This window comes from Mastigoproctus giganteus, chromosome 4 (assembly GCF_048544385.1).
Source record: "Mastigoproctus giganteus isolate SK-2022 chromosome 4, ASM4854438v1, whole genome shotgun sequence".
Lineage (NCBI taxonomy): Eukaryota > Metazoa > Arthropoda > Arachnida > Uropygi > Thelyphonidae > Mastigoproctus > Mastigoproctus giganteus.
In genome coordinates this window covers 57,860,776-57,878,863 of record NC_143578.1, presented here as the reverse complement: position 1 = coordinate 57,878,863, position 18,088 = coordinate 57,860,776, and the positions used below count along the sequence as shown (strand labels likewise).

The 18,088-nt window shown below is 37.8% G+C and overlaps 1 protein-coding gene across 1 annotated transcript in view; it reads left to right on the top strand.

Annotated features, from left to right (window-relative positions):
- LOC150086752 (B-cell receptor-associated protein 31-like) overlaps positions 1 to 18,088 on the top strand; it is a 112,697-nt gene that overhangs the window by 4,538 nt on the left and 90,071 nt on the right. The window contains exon 2 of the mRNA XM_090371561.1: positions 10,130 to 10,256. Coding sequence (XP_090227687.1) covers positions 10,165 to 10,256 — 92 coding nt within the window. The 5' untranslated portion in view covers positions 10,130 to 10,164. The remainder of the gene's footprint in view (positions 1 to 10,129; positions 10,257 to 18,088) is intronic.

Genomic DNA, 18,088 nt, shown 5'->3' with positions numbered 1-18,088 from the left:
ATTAACAAAGATGTACTGCACCCCCCCCCCCACATAAAACAAAAAGCCACCTAGTGTCTTTTGATATGCTCTCTCTTCACCCAGATATAGTTTTATAGGATTTATTCACAAACAAAATATTTAAATTCCAACAGAAAAAATTTAAGAATAACTTATAAGATAGGTATCTTACAGATCTTTCTTGGAAGGTAGCTTAATAAGTGTCTGCAGAGGGGTTTTGTTGAAATTCTCTTGTTTCGGACCATTTCTTTATCTGTAGATTTCCTTGTAAGAGGGCTTGTTTATATACACTGAATTATGATCTACCTAAGGGCTGAGGGCAAAAGGAGGACCTATCTAATACTTCATAGGTCCTCCTTTTCAATTTGATGTGGCATTGATTCAACAAGATGTCAGAAGCGTTTGGGAGGTATGGCCAACAAAGCTGTGTGTAATGCGGCCAGCAATGCAGGTATGGAGGTGATTGGTGTATCCAGATGCCTTTCCACAGTGTCCCACAAGTGCTCTATGGAATTGATATCAGTGTAGTTTGGAGGCCAATTGATATGCTGGAAGTCATAACTGTGTTCCTCAAACCATTCCTGCACAACAAGTGCCCGATGGCTTGGCGCATTGTCGTCTTGAAAGACACCATCACATTCGGGAAAAAAGTGTAACATAGTGGGGTGTACACAATCAGCAAGCAGTTGATGATAGTGGAGACCACTGATACGTTGTTCCACATGCACCAGGGGTCCAAGTTCCTGCCAGTGAAACATGCCTCACACCATACGACTGCCTCCACTTTTGATACCATGCATGATGGATGAAGAGCCTCATGTTGTTGATGCCAAATCTGTACATGACCATCTATGGTGCGGAGTAAATAACATGACTCATCCAGCCAGCACACCTTCTTCCAGTCTTCTAACGTCCAACTTGCATGCTCTTTGCACCAGGCGAATCTTTTACGCCAATGAACCTTGGTTAGGAGAGGATGCCGTAGGGGTCATCTGCTGGTATAGCCCATACGTGCGAGCATGCGACGCATGGTCATGCCAGATATTGTTCCAAGTTGGCCCGTGTTGTATTGAGTAGTCAACTCTTCAACAGTGCTGTGCCTGTTCGCCTATATGAATCATCAGACCCGGCAACTCACCTCTAACATAAACCTTTCACTGACCTTTGCAGTTTTGCCGTCGGTTGTCATTGTTTGACCATTTTGATGCCAGTCCTGGTACACTTTAACAACGGCAGCTCTCAAACCCCACAAGTTCAGCCATTTGGGAAATCGAGCTCCCACAATCTGTCCTTTATCAAAGTCCAATAAATCCTTCCTTTTACCCATCACACTTGGAATTTTACTACCTACTGAACCGTTATGCAGATTAACAGTCAGTGTTCTAGAGCAGTATCGGACGAAATTCGAGTGTCTGCTGAGCAAAATGCTATTGATATTATTGCAATTCAAGAGCCTTATACTGTTAAAGTGCAACCTGGATATACTCCAAAGGTAACGGGATTTCCACTCACTGCCCGTATAATTCAACCGGTCTCTGAGGAACTTAAAACAAAACATGTATTGTGGTGTTAAATAATCAGCTTGATATCACTATTATCAATGGTTTATGCAATAGAATGGCTACTTGTATTTTGGTTACATATTTGAATTTGAATTTTTATTTAATTTCTCTATATTGTCCTCCCTCAGAAGATTTTAATTTATCCTTGAATTATCTAGAAACAACTTTAAATTTCTTGGGTCCACAGAATGTCTTAATAAATTCTGATATAAATGCTAAATCTCCACTCTGGTTCAGTGAAGCGATCGTCGTGGTCATATGTTGGAGGAATTTATTATTAATAACAGCTTAAATGTAATAAACCTACCTCAAGTAGTAACAACCTTTTCCAGCTCTGTTGGAGAATGAAATATTGATGTGACATTAACTAATTTTCATTTTAAAGCAGTTGTTCGTGATTGGGTGGTGATTACTGATTGGACAACAAGTGATCATTGGGTTCTATTTTTTGTTGTTACTGATTTTTCTAAACCTGGAGATCAATTTTTACTACAGCCAGCTTTAGTCAGATTTTCCATAAATCATGTAAACTGGGAATTATTTGACTCCTCCATTTCTGCAGATTTCCCTGAACAAGACTTTTCGTCTCTTCACTCTTTTACGGCTGCTGGAATTGCTGCCTTATTGTGCCAGTCATTACTTAAGGCCTCATACAAATCGGCCAGCAAGAAAAAGATTAGTTTAAAGACCTGTTCCTGGTGGACCACAGAATTGTCTTCTTTAAGGAAAAAGGTACATCAAGCCTCTCGAAAATATCAGCGTCGACGTAGGGATTGGCACTCTGATGAAGTAGCTTATTTTTAATCTCAATATATTTCACTCAAACAACGTTATGTAAAGGCTATTGCCACATGTAAGTGGGAAACATGGAAGGAGTTTGTTCACAGTGCTGGTAATAATAATCCTTGGGGTCTTATTTATAAGATAGCTCGTAATAAGGTTCACTCTTTAGATGTATACGGCACTGTGAAAGAAGATTTCTTGGAGATTACTGATTGGATGAATACAGTTAATGTTATTCTTGACAGACTATTCCCAGTGGATGATTTAACTACTGATTCTGTTGTACATTCAAATATTCGAGTTGCAAATTCGCTTTATACCACCAATATTCAGACAGAAGAATTTACCATTGATGAGTTAACCTCTGTTGCTAAAAAGATTAATATTAAGAAATGTCCAGGGATAGACCTGGTTGAAAATACATTTATTTTGCGATTTTTCAAATTGCGTCCACAAGTACTGCTTTTACTTTTTAACAAATGTCTCCAAGAAGGTCTCTTTCCTGATATGTGGAAAATTGCGCTTTTAAAACTGATTAAAAAACCAGATAAACCAGCATTAAATCCTAGATCTTATAGGCCTATTGCACTTTTGCCAAATCTTGGGAAGTTTCTAGAGCATCTAATGACTCTGCGTGTTACTGATCTTCTTCAGTCGAAAAATATGGTGTCCTCTAATCAATACGGGTTCTGTGTAGGGAAGTCCTGTGAAGATGCACTTGTTGAATTTGCTGGCAGCATTGAGAGTTCAACATCAAAGTACACGTTAGCTACCTTTGTTGATTTCGAGGGTGCTTTTGACTCTCTATGGTGGCAGAGTGCTCTCGAACGGTTACGATTAGCTGGATGCTCTCAGCAACTATACCACCTGTTCGCAAGCTATTTCAGTAATCGTCACATTTTAGTGAAATCTAAATTTCAGGAGGTGTCTAGAGAAGTTTCACGAGGGTGTCCCCAGGGGTCTATCCTAGGGCCTCTTATATGGAATATGGTATTACAGGATTGGATTTCCCGTAGTTTCAGTAGTACCAAAATCATAGCTTATGCCGACGATCTTACTATCTTAATTCATGGTCCATCTAGATCTGCTATCGAAAGTAATGCCAATGATGTTTTACAAAATTTATTTCAATGGACAGTGGATAATAAATTGACAATAAGTTCGTCTAAGACTAAAATGATGATCTTTGGATCACATTTAAACCCTCAATGACCCCCTTTAGTGAAGATTAATAATAACAGGATTCCACTTGTCTCTGAAACTAAATTACTTGGGATTACATTCGACTCAAAGCTTAATTTTGTCTCTCATTTAAATAATGTAACAACAAAGATCAGAAGATTCACTGGTGCTATTGTAAAAATTTCTCGTTCAGACTGGGGACTTTCTAGGCGTACCATGAGAATCTATTATAACGCCATATTCCTTCCTGTGGCTACTTATGCTGCAGGTGTATGGTTTCACAGGCTTAGAACTGTTAAATTTCGACTGAAGTTGGCTACTATGCAATGCACAATATTATTATGTATGTTAAGAGCTTGTTGTACTGTTGCAACTTCTGCACTGCAGGTTCTTGCAGGTGTATTGCCATTGGACCTTCACGTAGCTTACAGAGGTCTTTGTTATAGATTAAAAAACCAACTATCAACTGAATTTATGGGTTTGGTTCTGAATATTAATACAGATATTAAGCAAGAACGTAATCGTTTGTGGAATGAAATGATAAATCTGTGGCAGACCCGCTGGGATACGTCATCTGTCGGATCTGTTACTAGGAGTTTTTTCCCTGAGGTAACCTTTTGTGTAAAGCAGAAACCTGTTTGGTTCTCTTTAGACTTATATACATCCTTCCTCTTAATGGGACATGGATCTCTTAACGAAAAACTATGTCGTTTTGGTCTTTCTAGAACGGAAGCTTGTCAATGCGGGGAAAATGAAAATTGGAGCCACATTTTATTTGAATGTCCGCGGTATAATGACTTTAGAGATGTTCTTCGTTCATCAGTTTCTACACTCTCTCATGGGCATGAAACTTTTCTGGTGGGAGACAAGAATTCTTATGTTGCTCTTCAGCAGTTTGCATCTAATGTTTTCACAAGAAGAAGAATTAGTTAAACAGCTACGAATAATTCTACTCCTTTGTCTGGTGGAGCTGCTCAATAGGGAGCAACATTCCCTAAAATTTTTTTTTATTATTTTATTTATTATTATTTATTTTTTATTTTTTTTTTAACACCACGGGGAAATTCCTTTTTTTTTTTTTTTTCTCTCCTCCTCTGGAGTGGGCCCCCAGAGGAATCTGGGCCATCTTTTGCCAACATCAGGTGGATCAGAGTCTCAAATTGAGACAGTGTGAGCTCCATTGAGACTGGCCCACCTTCCCGTGGTGTGGACGAGTACCCAGAATCATCTGTACAGGTGACTGATGATTCTGGGTAGCCAAGCGGTCAGACACAACAACAGAACACACACACAATACCAACAAACACACACTACTTATTTCTGGCCCTTCTACAGTGGTACTGTTCTTCACAGAGATACGAGGCAGAGATGAACTGGCGTTCTAGGTGCCGCCCATTACAAAAACACATGTCCACATACCTACTGAACCACTGACACCTTATCTATGCTACGTAGGTCGAATAACTACGCACCCTCGTACCTCATGTCACATTCAGTTTTCATAGCAGTGGTCATAATTCAGTGATCACTCAGTTGTTATTTGGTTTTTAGGAGCATTAGCAACTAAGGCCATATTACTCCGGGGATATGTGGTGGTCATTCCCTGACCTTTCCGCATCCTCCGTATTTGGTGATCACGGGCTCGAACCCCGGTCTAATCAAGAAGTGTGTGCTACGCACTGCCGCTCCTGCCCACCTAGCTACGGAGGTGCCCGATCACTCAGTGTATATATTTAAAAGTGCTGGGGTGGTAAGCACCCCAATACTTTTAAATTTTAGAATACGCCCTATTAAAAGTTGCACAAATAACACCTATTGTGCTAGAGCAGTGGTTTTTAACCTTTTTTTTAATAATGGCACCCCTAAGTTTTTTAATAACGGCACCCAACTTTCCTAACAGTGAGGTAATTTTCCTTGGTGATTTTAATGTTCACAACTCCAGCTGGCTTCCGTTTTCTAGTCACACCGATCCAGCAGATCGAGATGCTGAGGCTTTTGCAATTACTAATGACCTAGCACAGATTGTTCATTTACCTTCAAGAATACCAGACAATCCTAATCATACAGCCAATACGCTTGATCTTTTTCTCACAAACAACATTTCTAAGTACATGGTTGAAGTGAGAGGTCCTTTAGGCACTTCAGATCACAACTTGGTGATTGTCTCTTCTCCAATGGAACCTTTATCTCATGGTTATTCCCAACCTCGTGTTGTTTGGCATTACAAGAATGCAAAATGGATGACCTGTGAGACTTCTTTTCTTCTTTTCCTTGGTCTGATTACGGTTTCAAAACTTCTGATGTCAACGTTTGCTCAGATCGTGTCAGTGAAATTATTGTTGCAGGAATAGAATCCTTTATCCCGCACTCCACTTTAAAATCTCGTCCTTTATCTAAACCTTGGTTTTCCAATAAATGTGCTAAGGCTGTTCAAGAGAAGAATGTTGTATATCGTAATTGGCTTGTTTCTAATTCTTCAGTTTTATTTTCTGCCTACACCAAAGCTCGCAACAATTGTAAAGCAGTTAATCAGTCCAAACTAGAGTTTGAACAGGCTAAGAGTAGAAAACTTGCTTCTTGCCCCAGTGGTAGCCGAGCATTCTGGTCTCTTGCCAAAGCTATTGGCCGCAACTTTTGCCCATCTCTGCTCCCACCTCTGTCCAAACCAGATGGTTCTGTTGTCACTTCAGCCAAGGATAAAGCTGACCTGCTAGCATTCCATTTTTTTTTCCAGCTCATGTATTAAAGATCTTGGTAAAACACCTCCCACCATTCCCAACACGCTCCATTCAATGCCTCCTGTGGTCTTCTGTCAAAAGGATATCAGAAGGATTTTGATGAATCTTGATGCTAAGAATTCTTGAAAATCTTGATGCATTCCACTTTCCATTTTGAGAAACCTTGTCCTGCTCAATCAGCTTCAACTTCTCGAAAATCTGCTACCAATTCCTTAAATGCCGATCTTCAGGTAATTCTCTAGTGGGGCAAAGACAATTTAGTTGATTTCAACTTTTCTAAAACTCAGTCTTGTCTTATATGGGTGGTAGAGGCCGACAGTTTGGGGAAATTCAAAGGTCATCTGGATAGTACTTTCGGGTAAGGGAAGCACATAGGGTGATAGGTTTAATTTCCTTTTTTTTTTTTTTTATTAATTATTATTATTTAGTTATTTATTTTATTTTATTTTTTTTTTTGTTTTTATCATTGTTTTGTTTGGATTTTTTTTTTTGGCTGGTGCAGCATAAGCCATAGGCTTTCTTGAACCATGTGGCCGTTACTAATACTAATACTATCTCGCAAATAGGATTCTTCTGCTCCTATGCTTAGCTTTAGTCACACACTCAGATTTCTAGGCAAAATGATATATCTCTTTTAGGGATTACCCTGACTTCTAATCTCTCTTGGCACGAGCACATTACAAATATTGCTTCCTCTGCATCTAAAAAACTTGGTTTTCTCTTTCGCTCCCGGCGTTACTTTTCTTCCAAACAACTGCTCACTCTGTATAAATCGCAAATCCGCCCAGCCATGGAATATTGTTCCCACATCTGGGGTGGTACCCCCAAAACATCTCTCAGGCTTCTTGATTCCATTCAGAAGAGGGCAGTTAGGTTAATTAATGATTCATCTCTAACAGAGTCTCTCCATTCGCTTTCTCATAGATGTACTGTTTCTGCTGCATGCCTCTTCTACAGATACTTCCATGGGCACTGTTCTGAATTGGCTTCTATAACAGTCCAAACACGTGCCGCCACCAGTCAACATCCATTTACTGTCCAACTTCAAACTCACAGAACCAACTTTTCATCTTCCTCATTTATTCATTCAACTGCCGTTTTCTGGAACAACCTTCCTTCATACGTATTTCCTGAAAATTACAATCTACAGAAGTTTAAGACCAATGTCAAGAAATATCTTCTTTCGTCTTCTCAACCTCCAACCCAAGCACGGTACTAAGTACTATAGGTTCTAATACCTCTTGTGTTTGGGGTTCACATAAAAAAAAAAAGGCGGACTGGCCATTAGCCTTACCGGAGAAACCCCATGGGCCGGAGGACGGTGTGATTTTACCCATAAACCATAGTATGAGGCCATTGTAAATTTTCCCCAGTAAGAACTTTTGACCCCGTCTGCCTCTGTTTATCGATATTGCTTTTGTTTTACTCTGTGAATCTGCAGTATCTTCACCAGGACACTTCCTTTTCACACCTTTTAAGTATTTTACTCATTTTTAGGGAAAAAGCACAATTACAAAAGGAGGAGGCACGCTTGATACACATAAACAAAGCTGCGCGCGTGTAGCAACTGAATAAACAACACCGTAAAGGCAGAGATACACTATTAACACCTCACATTTTACTAAAGCACATTTCTAGGAGTTACTACCATAAAACAATAAAAACAATTTCTAGTTGCCTTTCTGCTAATGGAATCTGTTATAAACTGGTAGTAAACTCGATCTAATTGCATTTGCGATTATACTGATAGCTGGAATTGTGTTGCTTTTTATGTTATTTTGGTGAAATGTGTTTCCCCTTCACTGATATAAAAAACAAATACATTTTCACAATCTCCTCTTCATTCCTATCGTGTTGCATTCAGTTGGGGTGATTCTGCGTTCGACTGCCATTTCTTGTAAACACAAAGGCGAATCATGCAGAAGCGAATTCGGTTCGGTTCGTGTTATATAAGATATCGTTCCCCTATTTATAAATCGTGTATGATCGAATTCGTGTAGTGTAAACTCATGTTATATGAGGACTGACTGTATTTATTTCGCCAGGGCCCAGAGAAGATTGTTGTCAGCTATCGGAAATTGATTGATGAAAAGAGAAAGTCAACACTGTTCAAATATTTCCACAACAGTAATTTCTTCATTGTGTATTTTACGTCAGAGGTTCCCAAAGTTTCTCGGTTCACGGCGCCTTTAATGTCTCAGTAATTTTTTCAAGGCGCACCCAGACCAAAAGAAATACCTAACAGTTTCGTTTAGTAGTTAGGTCCAAACAACTTAATAAGAAATGCTGAAACTGTGAACTACCTTGAGCTAGTAGTTCGCGTGGTGTCTGACAGATGTTGAGTATCGCTGTGTTTCCCTCGAAAATTTAAAATATTCTGCGGCGCACAGTTTAAGAACTGCTGTTTTACGCAAGAAAGATTTAATTCCATAATTATTTTCATTTTTTTTTACATTATATACAGTTAAAAAGTTTTTTAAAAGGTATTTTTAAAATTCTTTATGGAAATTCCAGAAGGTCAAGGACCAATTATAATTTTTCCTATTGGTTATTATATTCGATTAATGCGTTTCCGTTTTGCTCGATGCGCTCGCGGGACGAATTAATTGCGTTAATCGAGGCCCGCCTGTATTATCATTGAATTTAGGTCTTTCAAATCTTTTTTTGGAGAGATGCTTTGAATCTTGATCACACTTTAACGAATACCTACTCTTTTTCAGGATCATAATTTTCTTGATACAGACACTATTAGGAGCACATTCCATACTTTTCTCAGTATGATTCACTTGTCTTTTGCAGCATTCTAGATAAGTTGAACATTTTTGCTTCTGCTCCAGTTGCACATTCACTTCAGTTAAAGGAGACATGAAAACCTCAAGCTTTTTAATAATTGTTAACATGACGGACGTAATTGGTTACTTTTTGGAGATGAAGGTTCTGCGTATGTTATTCAACTGAGTATTGAATTCAAAAGTCTGATGGGCCAATGGTTATATTATCTCCACATAATATCAGATTAGGATTAGTGAAATAACTTGCAAAGGATTTAGAGAAGGATGGTAATTGCTTTAAGTATCTTTGCAATCAATATCCATGCTTTTCTGATATGGAATTAAATGAAAGTATTTTATTGGATCTTAATTTTGAAAGTTAACTTGAGACAAATAATTAATTGAAAGAATGATAACCATAGTTGAAAAAGAAACACGAGTATAATTGGCATGAATTGGTTTTAAAAATGAAATGTGTCAGTTATGAAAGTATTATTGAAAATGTGTTCAATAAATTTCAAAAATTAGGATGTAAGATGAACTTGATGGTTAATTTCTTGCATACTTATATTTTTTTTGGAAAATCTTGATTCCAACAGAAAGAGGAACAGGATAAGCAATTCCAACCAAGTATAAAGGAGAAGTTGTGTCAAAAAACTGGTCTTTTAAAAGGAGAAACAAATGTTATTTGAAACCAAGAGACCTAGAATGTATTCCAGAAAGTCTGGCGAATCTGCATAAAACTTTATTTATATTAATATTCTTTTATTTTCTTCACTTAATGATAGCTTTGTCCATTTTATTATAAAAAAGTATAGAAATTGTTTTGTGGACAAATTAAATAAAATTGACAAAATAAGGAAAAATGTGTTTTTATTTCCCCAGTTTATAGTTTTTATGTGATATAAAAAGAATAGATGTCATTTTAAAATCAACATAACAAACTTAGGGAAGGTAATAAGTTAGAATTGAAACCCCATTCTGCAAACTTTAATTAGCAGATCAGTGTTATTTGTGGAGTCCAAGGTTATGTTTATTTTGTGTGACTTCCAGTAGATTGGTCTTTTTTTTTATATCTATTTTAATATTACAGAATAACCTGATGTAGTGGCTTCATATCACTCAAAAATGACAATTCAATGGACTTTAGTGGCTGGATTCCTGTATGCTGAGATTATTTTTATTATTCTACTTGTTCTTCCTTTTATTTCACCTAAGACGTAAGTATAATTTTATAAATTTTAATATTTATGTTTTTTTTTTTTTTACTAATACTATGAGGACACATCTGTGTGCATCATTGGGATATTCCTTGATATGCCTTATTAAAATTCTATCTGTTGACTGTAGTAAGTTATAAGATAACAAAATGATATGATCTCTAAAGGGAATTTCTACTGCATGTTTCTAATACTGTAGAACTGCAAATCTGGAAGCACTGGGACTCAATCTTGCTGGAGATTCATAAGAAAAGGTGTGGGGATGGGGGAGCATGCTGTATGAAGTAATGAAATTTTTGGATATGGCATATGCATGGCAAGAATGTCCCCAACTCCTTGACATAATGTGGCCTCGATAATGTCCCCCCACACAGACACTACTTGGAGTCCCTCCAGTCACTATTTAGACCGGGTTCGAGCCTGTCACCACCAAATACGGAGGATGCAGAAAGGTCAGGGAATGACCACCGCATATCCCGGAGCAATATGGCCTTAGTTGCTAATGCTCCTAAAAACCAAACAACAACATCCAGTCGCTATCTAGCAGAATAGAGGTAGCGAGATTATAAACTAGCTGATCCGTAGAGAGTTACCAATAGGTTCAGGCCAGTGGACTATCTAGCAGCCAGCTTGCGGACACTGTTTTAGAGCTGTACGCTCAATGTAAGAAAGATTGGATCTTTCCAGGATGTCCATCGTAACCTCAAAAGACATCAATCATATTGCATGATGGAATAGTGTGGGAGAGGTTAACCAGAGCTTTGCTCTGCAGACTAAACATGGGTTCCACCACTTCAGGCCTCCAGTGGTTGTACTGCACTGGTTGATGAGAGTCGTCTACCACCTAGTATTGCCTAGTAATACAGAGAGGCAACATTTCTCCATGTGGTGTGGGCCCCACATCTTGACCCCTGCTTTTGTTGGTTCACGCCTGAGTAGTCACCTCCGGCATACTAGGTGGCATATTTCAGAACTTGCACATGGGGATTATAACAGTTCCACCATCGTGATGGTTCAAGCAATTTGCCTGTCACAAACCAACTGGACTTTGCTGAAATTAGGTCCGCTTGCTTGTGTGTCACCCGAATGTCAGTTCCATTAGCATTTAGACTCCCAGGTAGAAAGCCCAGCTTGATAAACCTGAGAGAGTGTCTGTGACAACCTCAAGGACCAAATCTAATAAATGATACCAAAGTTATTCCTTTTATCGAGTTCTTGACTGACAACCTTATAGTAATCAATTGTGTGATCTTTCTTTAATAAAGCACACATCTAATTCCATACCCATTCAGATGATCGTGTACTACATCCTTAACTAAGGACGTCATTATCTTCCCTGGCACAGAAGTCAAACTGATAATTGCTTATTTTACCCTTTGAGGCAACTTTGTGAATCAGAGAGATATTTGCACAATTTCAATCTACGTGGACATTGTCTGAGTCAAAGGATGCTCTCATAATAGTTAATGGTTTGCTTCTATCATTTTCTGCTTCCATCAGTATAATTAGATACTGATTCCATCAGCTTCTGGTGTCTTTTTTTTTTTTTTTACTTTTAATTGTATTTACTTCATATAATCACTTCTTATTTATTATGAAATCATTCAATTTCCATTTAGTATTAGCCAGACCAGCAGTATCCTGGACTTTAAAAACTTCTTCACACGTGAATGTGGATGCAAAATACTTTTCAGCTTATCAGCAACCAGTTCAGGATCACTGTTACCACAGATATCATCAAATGGACCAATATGGTTGATTTCTTTCCTTTTTACTGCTGATATAAGTGAAGAAATCCTTGTTACTGTTCTTTGTTGCTCACTTAGTTAAGGATTTTTCATAATTGACCCTATCATGCCAAAACAGTTGAATAACTTTATTACAGAGTAATTTATATTTATTGTAGGATTTGGAGTCTGCTGATGATTTATAATCATCTATGTATCTTCCGTCTCTGCCACTAAGGACAGCAGTTCTTTTGTCATCCATTTTAGTTTATATCCTGGATAATACCTTTTTGTTGGTATATAAAGTTTAATAGCTATCAGAATAACTTTATTAAATATTTAGTATTTGTTAAAGTTTCCATTTGGTCCCTGAAACAATCTTATGATATCTAAAATCATTGTAATCACCCTTATGAAAGCAAAAACCCTTTCTCTTGATAGTAGTTATTCTTTAAATAGACTCCAGTTAAATACACTGTGATCACTACCCACCAGTGATTACTTTATTTGAAGATTTTTAATATATGATGGATCCTTACTCAGTGGCGGGCTGGGTCAAAAATTCTTACCGGGGAAAACAAATAGAATGTATCGGAGGTCAGAGTGTAATATTGAAAATCACACCAGCATCCATTGGTCTTCAGCCTCTGGCCCACCAGGGTTTCCCCGGTAAGTCTTATTGCTAGTCCGCCCCTGTCCTTACTGATAACCAGGTTGAGAATGAGTCCTCCCTTGCGGCATCTCTAACATGCTGATGTAAGAAGCAGTCATCCAGTAAATTCAGAAATGCCCAACTACTAGGTGAGTGACCTTTTCACAAGTTCCAATCAATCTCTGGAAAATTAAAGTCTTTTGTAATAAGACATTCTGAAATGGCTGCCCATTCTGCTTGTCTGTAAACTCATCGCAGTCATGTGGTCTCTAACATTTCCTACTCTCATCTTTGTTTTCCCCTTGCTTATGTCACACTGTACTGATTCAATATAATTATCTACTGGATATGCTCATCTTGAATTTATGTGCTTGATAGTTAAAGCATTCCACCTCCTCTGCCCTCCCCCCTCTCCTGTACATATGATGTTTGCTTATTCAAGTTCTGCATCTAGTATATCAGAATGAGGCACTGTGTTTCATGAAAACCTGTCTACTTCCAGTGGACAGGTTTTCATGAAATTTTATATTTGGCTCTTTTACAAAAATTTGTCCAGCCATCCCAACTTTCATTAAAATCAGACAAATATAAATCTTGTAATTATTCTCCCTCCCCTTTGATACATATTACATGTCTTTGGAGGTAGCACAGTGGTTATAATCATCCCCCCCCAAACTGGGTGGAAAAGATCCAGGTGTGAAACCTTTCACGGATGCAAGAAACTTTGTGCTTTTTTTTCACTGTGTTGTTGAGTTTGTCAGTCTCAAGTGAGTATAGAGATGGATAGATTAGGTAATTCTCGCTGGCCCTAATATGATAGTTGTTTTTTTTTTTTTTTTTGTACATATTGCATAGGTTATCCATACACTGTATATTGCAGCTGAAGCGCTAGATGTGTCTGTTGCTGTGTGCTAACAGGAGGAAATGGGCATATGGTAGATGTGCAAAAAAGAAATGTTCTTGGTTTAAGAGAATGTCTGTGTGAAAGAGCTTTTTTGTTATCAGTTTGTTAAATATATAAATCATTAATTATTATCACAGTCAAACTTCATTATATTGGCTTGAAGGGACCTCAGTATTCCTGATGTTGTGACAGTGACATTATAACAGAGGTTGATGGCGCCTCCGTAGCCAGGTGGGAAGGAGCAGCAGTGCGTAGCACACGCTTCTTGATTAGACCGGGGTTCGAGCCCGTCACCACCAAATAAGGAGGATGCGGAAAGGTCAGTGGGATGACCACCGCATATTCCCGGAGCAATATGGCCTTAGTTGCTAATGCTCCTAAAAACCAAATAACAAACAAACAAACAGAGGTTGATATTCTATTAAATAGTTTTTAAATTAGTAGAAATTTAATTAATAGATATAAAATGCATATATATCACACAATTATGATTCCAATTACACTAAATACTGTTTCACTTTCCTGGGTATTCCACACACTATTTACATAAATACATACATTAAAACAAAGTTATATATGTACAGTATTATTTGTACTGTATATTTCACCTGTAATAATATTTTAAATACTGTATTATCTAACAGGTATAATCTGAATTTTTTTTTACTTTTGTTTCCCAGCCAGATGCACTTTTTCAGATATTCGATTTTTGCGGCTTATAAAATTGTATTATGATTGGCCTCTGTGTTTTGATATAAAATAATTTGAAAAGCTTAGTGAATTGAAGTGCGTCAGTAACAGTTAGAACTTTCAGTTCTACATCCTCTTCGGCTTCTTCATCTTGCTCACTCACTTGCTTTGATTCTTCAGTTCATCAGCTGTGAACTGAAAATTCAAACTGTTAAAATCTGTGATATGATTGTTGGCATCAACCATAGTATAAGAGTGTAAATCATACAGTTTCAAATCTGTGTGATTTGTTTTACAAATCCATTCTGATAAAGGCAAGTCTTCCTCATTAGTATCAGTGCTATGAGTTTCTGTAGTAAATCCTTAAATGATGAAAAACATTGTGGATGGCCTTCTCAGATATTTTCTATGCCTTTCTACATTATCTACTGCATCAGTAATTTATTGTGCTGTTCTTCTCTCTCTCTTTCAAGGCAGTCATTTTAAGCAAATTCAAATTTTGAATATGAGATTTGACACTTTGTATAAACCTTTGCTCCATGGGTTGCAAAATGCTTGTTGTTTGCTGGAAGAAATGTACTTTTCTTGTTTTTATCCATTTTTATTCCGCACATTTACCCAAAATGTTCTGTTTAAGGAGGGGAATTTTTTGATCACATCTCTGTAACTTGTGATCCTATCAAAGCAGCTTTGGTTCAAAAAAGGCTATGTAATCCAAGCCTTTTTATTTATACTGTATCAAACAGGTAATATTTTAAAAATTTTTGAAACATCATAGATTTTTCAATTTTCCTATGACAAACATTTCTCTTTTTTGTGTCATTCCAGTTATTGTGAACAAGGACTGTGTTGCAATCCATTGATAGTTTACTGCCTATGCACTTTTCATTCTTAAATTTTAACATTCTGTAAAGTTAATTTAAAATTATATTGAAAAAATTTATTTCATTTAAAAAACGTCCTGTCTAATCTACATTAAAAATATCTTTGTCCACATATTATTCACTTGCTTTGGATCATATAAATTTGATTGGTAAATAAATGTGATGAATTTGAGGTGTTGGTCAAAACATCAAAGGCAGATATTGTTGGGATATCAGAGACGTGGTGTCACACAGTTATAAGGAATGCAGAACTGAAATTTGGGGAGTACAATGTGTACAGGAAGGATAGACAGGATGGGAAGGGAGGAGAGGGGTTATACTATTAGTTAAGAAACACATAAAATCCAAGGAAGTCCAGTCAGTCGACATCACTGGACAGTGCAGTGTCAAGTCAGTTTGGTGTGACATAAGCATTAGGAGATCAAAATTGAGAGTAGGAGTGTGATATAGGCCTAATGACTCTGATGAGTATAATAAGAAACTGTACAAGGAAATAGAGTGAGCCAGTAAGTCAGAGAGTATTATAATGGGAGATTTTAATTTCCCGGATATTGACTGAAATTTGTGGATTGGTCACTCACACACTAGCAAGGCTTTTGTGGATTTATTGGATGATTGTTTTCTACATCAGCATGTTCGGGAGGCAACTAGAAGGAGTAATACTCTTGATTTGATTATCAGTAGTGATTCTTCGTGCATTAAGAATCTGCAGATAAAGGAACCACTAGGTGGCAGTGATCACAGTGTGCTGAAGTGGGATTTACTCAAAGAGGTCACTATCATCAGGGGTAAAGGGAAGGGTTTTTACTTTTGTAAAGGCAACTATGATGGTCTGAGACAGTATTAAATTCTATATGGTGAGACCAACTGATGATGTTACCAACAGCAAATTCAAAATGGGAGGCATTCAAAGAATTTATCTTGGAAGCTACTAGGCTTTACATACCAACTAAGAAATATTGTTCAAGGTTTAGGCCTAAATGGATGTCAGATGAACTAACTCGACATGTGACAGAGAAGAAAAATGCATGGGATACATATAAATTAATGGGTGACATGGAAGCCTATGATAGATATAAGCTGGTCTGTAACCAAGTCACAAAGGAGATTAGGCAGGCAAAGGCAGATTATGAGAAATATTTGGCAAAGGATGCAAAGAAAAACAGCAAAGAGTTCTTTACCTATGTAAACTCTAGAAGGAAAGGGATGAATCAGATTGGTCCACTGGATATTGATGTTTCAACTGTTGATGATCCTGCTCAGGTGGCTAACAAACTAAATCAGTATTTTGCATCAACATTCACACAAGAGGAGTTATTCAGGGAGGAGAATATCAGAAGTGAATTAAACTCTGACAGTGAGCTAGATGATTTTATAATAACTGCGAGGAAAGTGGAGGAGAAATTGTTGAAGATAAACATGAAAAAGGTATCCAAGGTGGATGGGATCTATCCAGTTATATTAAAGGAGGCAGCACAGGAAGTAAGCAAACCCTTAGCCATAATTATGAGAGCTTCCTTGAACTCAGGGGAGTTACCCATAGACTGGAGATGTGCAAATGTGACCCCAATTCACAGAGGAGGATCAAAGGGCAACACAAGTAATTATCGACCTGTTAGTTTAACTTCTGTTCCAGGAAAATTAATGAGGCACTGGTTAAAGAAGCACTGAAGGATCATCTAGACAAGACTTCAGTTATAGCTCGGACACAGCATGGTTTTGTTAAGGGAAAGTCTTGCCTGACCAATTTGATTGGATACTATGATGTGGTCACAAAGGAACTGGATACAGGGAATAACTTTGATATCATATATTTGGATCTTAGAAAGGCTTTTGGTACTGTTGTACATGGAAGACTGCTGCACAAATTGGAGCAGTGTGGAATTGGAGGCAAATTGCTGCTATGGATAAAGGGATGGTTGAGCGGGAGAAGACAGAGAGTGGTAATCAATGGACACTGCTCATCGTGGACTGATGTTATTAGTGGAGTCCCTCAGGGTTCAGTGTTAGGTCCATTGTTGTTTTCTGTATTTATAAATGATATTGATGATGGTATATCAAGCTTAATATCCAAGTTTGCAGATGATACAAATGTTGGCAGGGCTGTTAAGGACACTAATGACAGTACGCTGCTGCAACAGGATCTAGAAAAGTTGAGCAGATGGGCTGAGAGGTGCCAAATGAAGTTTAACATTGACAAATGTAAAGTACTACATATGGGAAGCAGTAATCCCAGAGTAATGTATCAATTGTGTGGTACTATGCTGAAAGTGGTAGAGAATAAAAAGGATCTGAGGGTAATTGTGCAGGCAGGTATGAAGTTTTCTGAGCAGTGCAGACGGTCTGCAAGAGTAGCTCATTGTGTCTTGTCAGTGATATACAGGAATTTTTCTAGCAAGGATTAGGAGGTGATCATCCCCTTGTATAGAGCAATGGTCAGGCCACACCTTGAGTACTGTATACAGGTCTGGAGGCCTCATTTTAAGAAGGATGTAGAGCTGTTGGAAAGAGTACAGAGAAGGGCAACAAGATTAGTGAATGGAATGAGTGGTTGCTCTTACAGAAGAAAGGCTTAAGTTTGCAGATTACAGTGTCTGGAGACTAGGCACCTGCGGGGTGATTTGATTGAGGTATATAAAGCCTTGAATGGTTTGAGCATGCTCAATGCTGATGGGATTTTTCCTCTTGCTCAGATTAATCACCTGATAGGGCATAAATTTAAATTGAGGAAAGACAGTTGTAGGATAGATGTGCGGAAGTTTGCATTTAGTCACAGGTAGTTGGTTGGTGGAGCAGACTTCCATCTTTTGTTGTGGAAGTTGATAGCCTAAATAAATTTAAGGCTGAGCGGGACAGGTATTTCGAACAAACGGAGGTGTGAAATGGGAGCGTTTTTTTTTTTTTTTTTTTTGGCTGATGCTGTATAAGCTTGCTTTCTTGCATCATATGCCTCTACTAATGCTATTATCAAATTT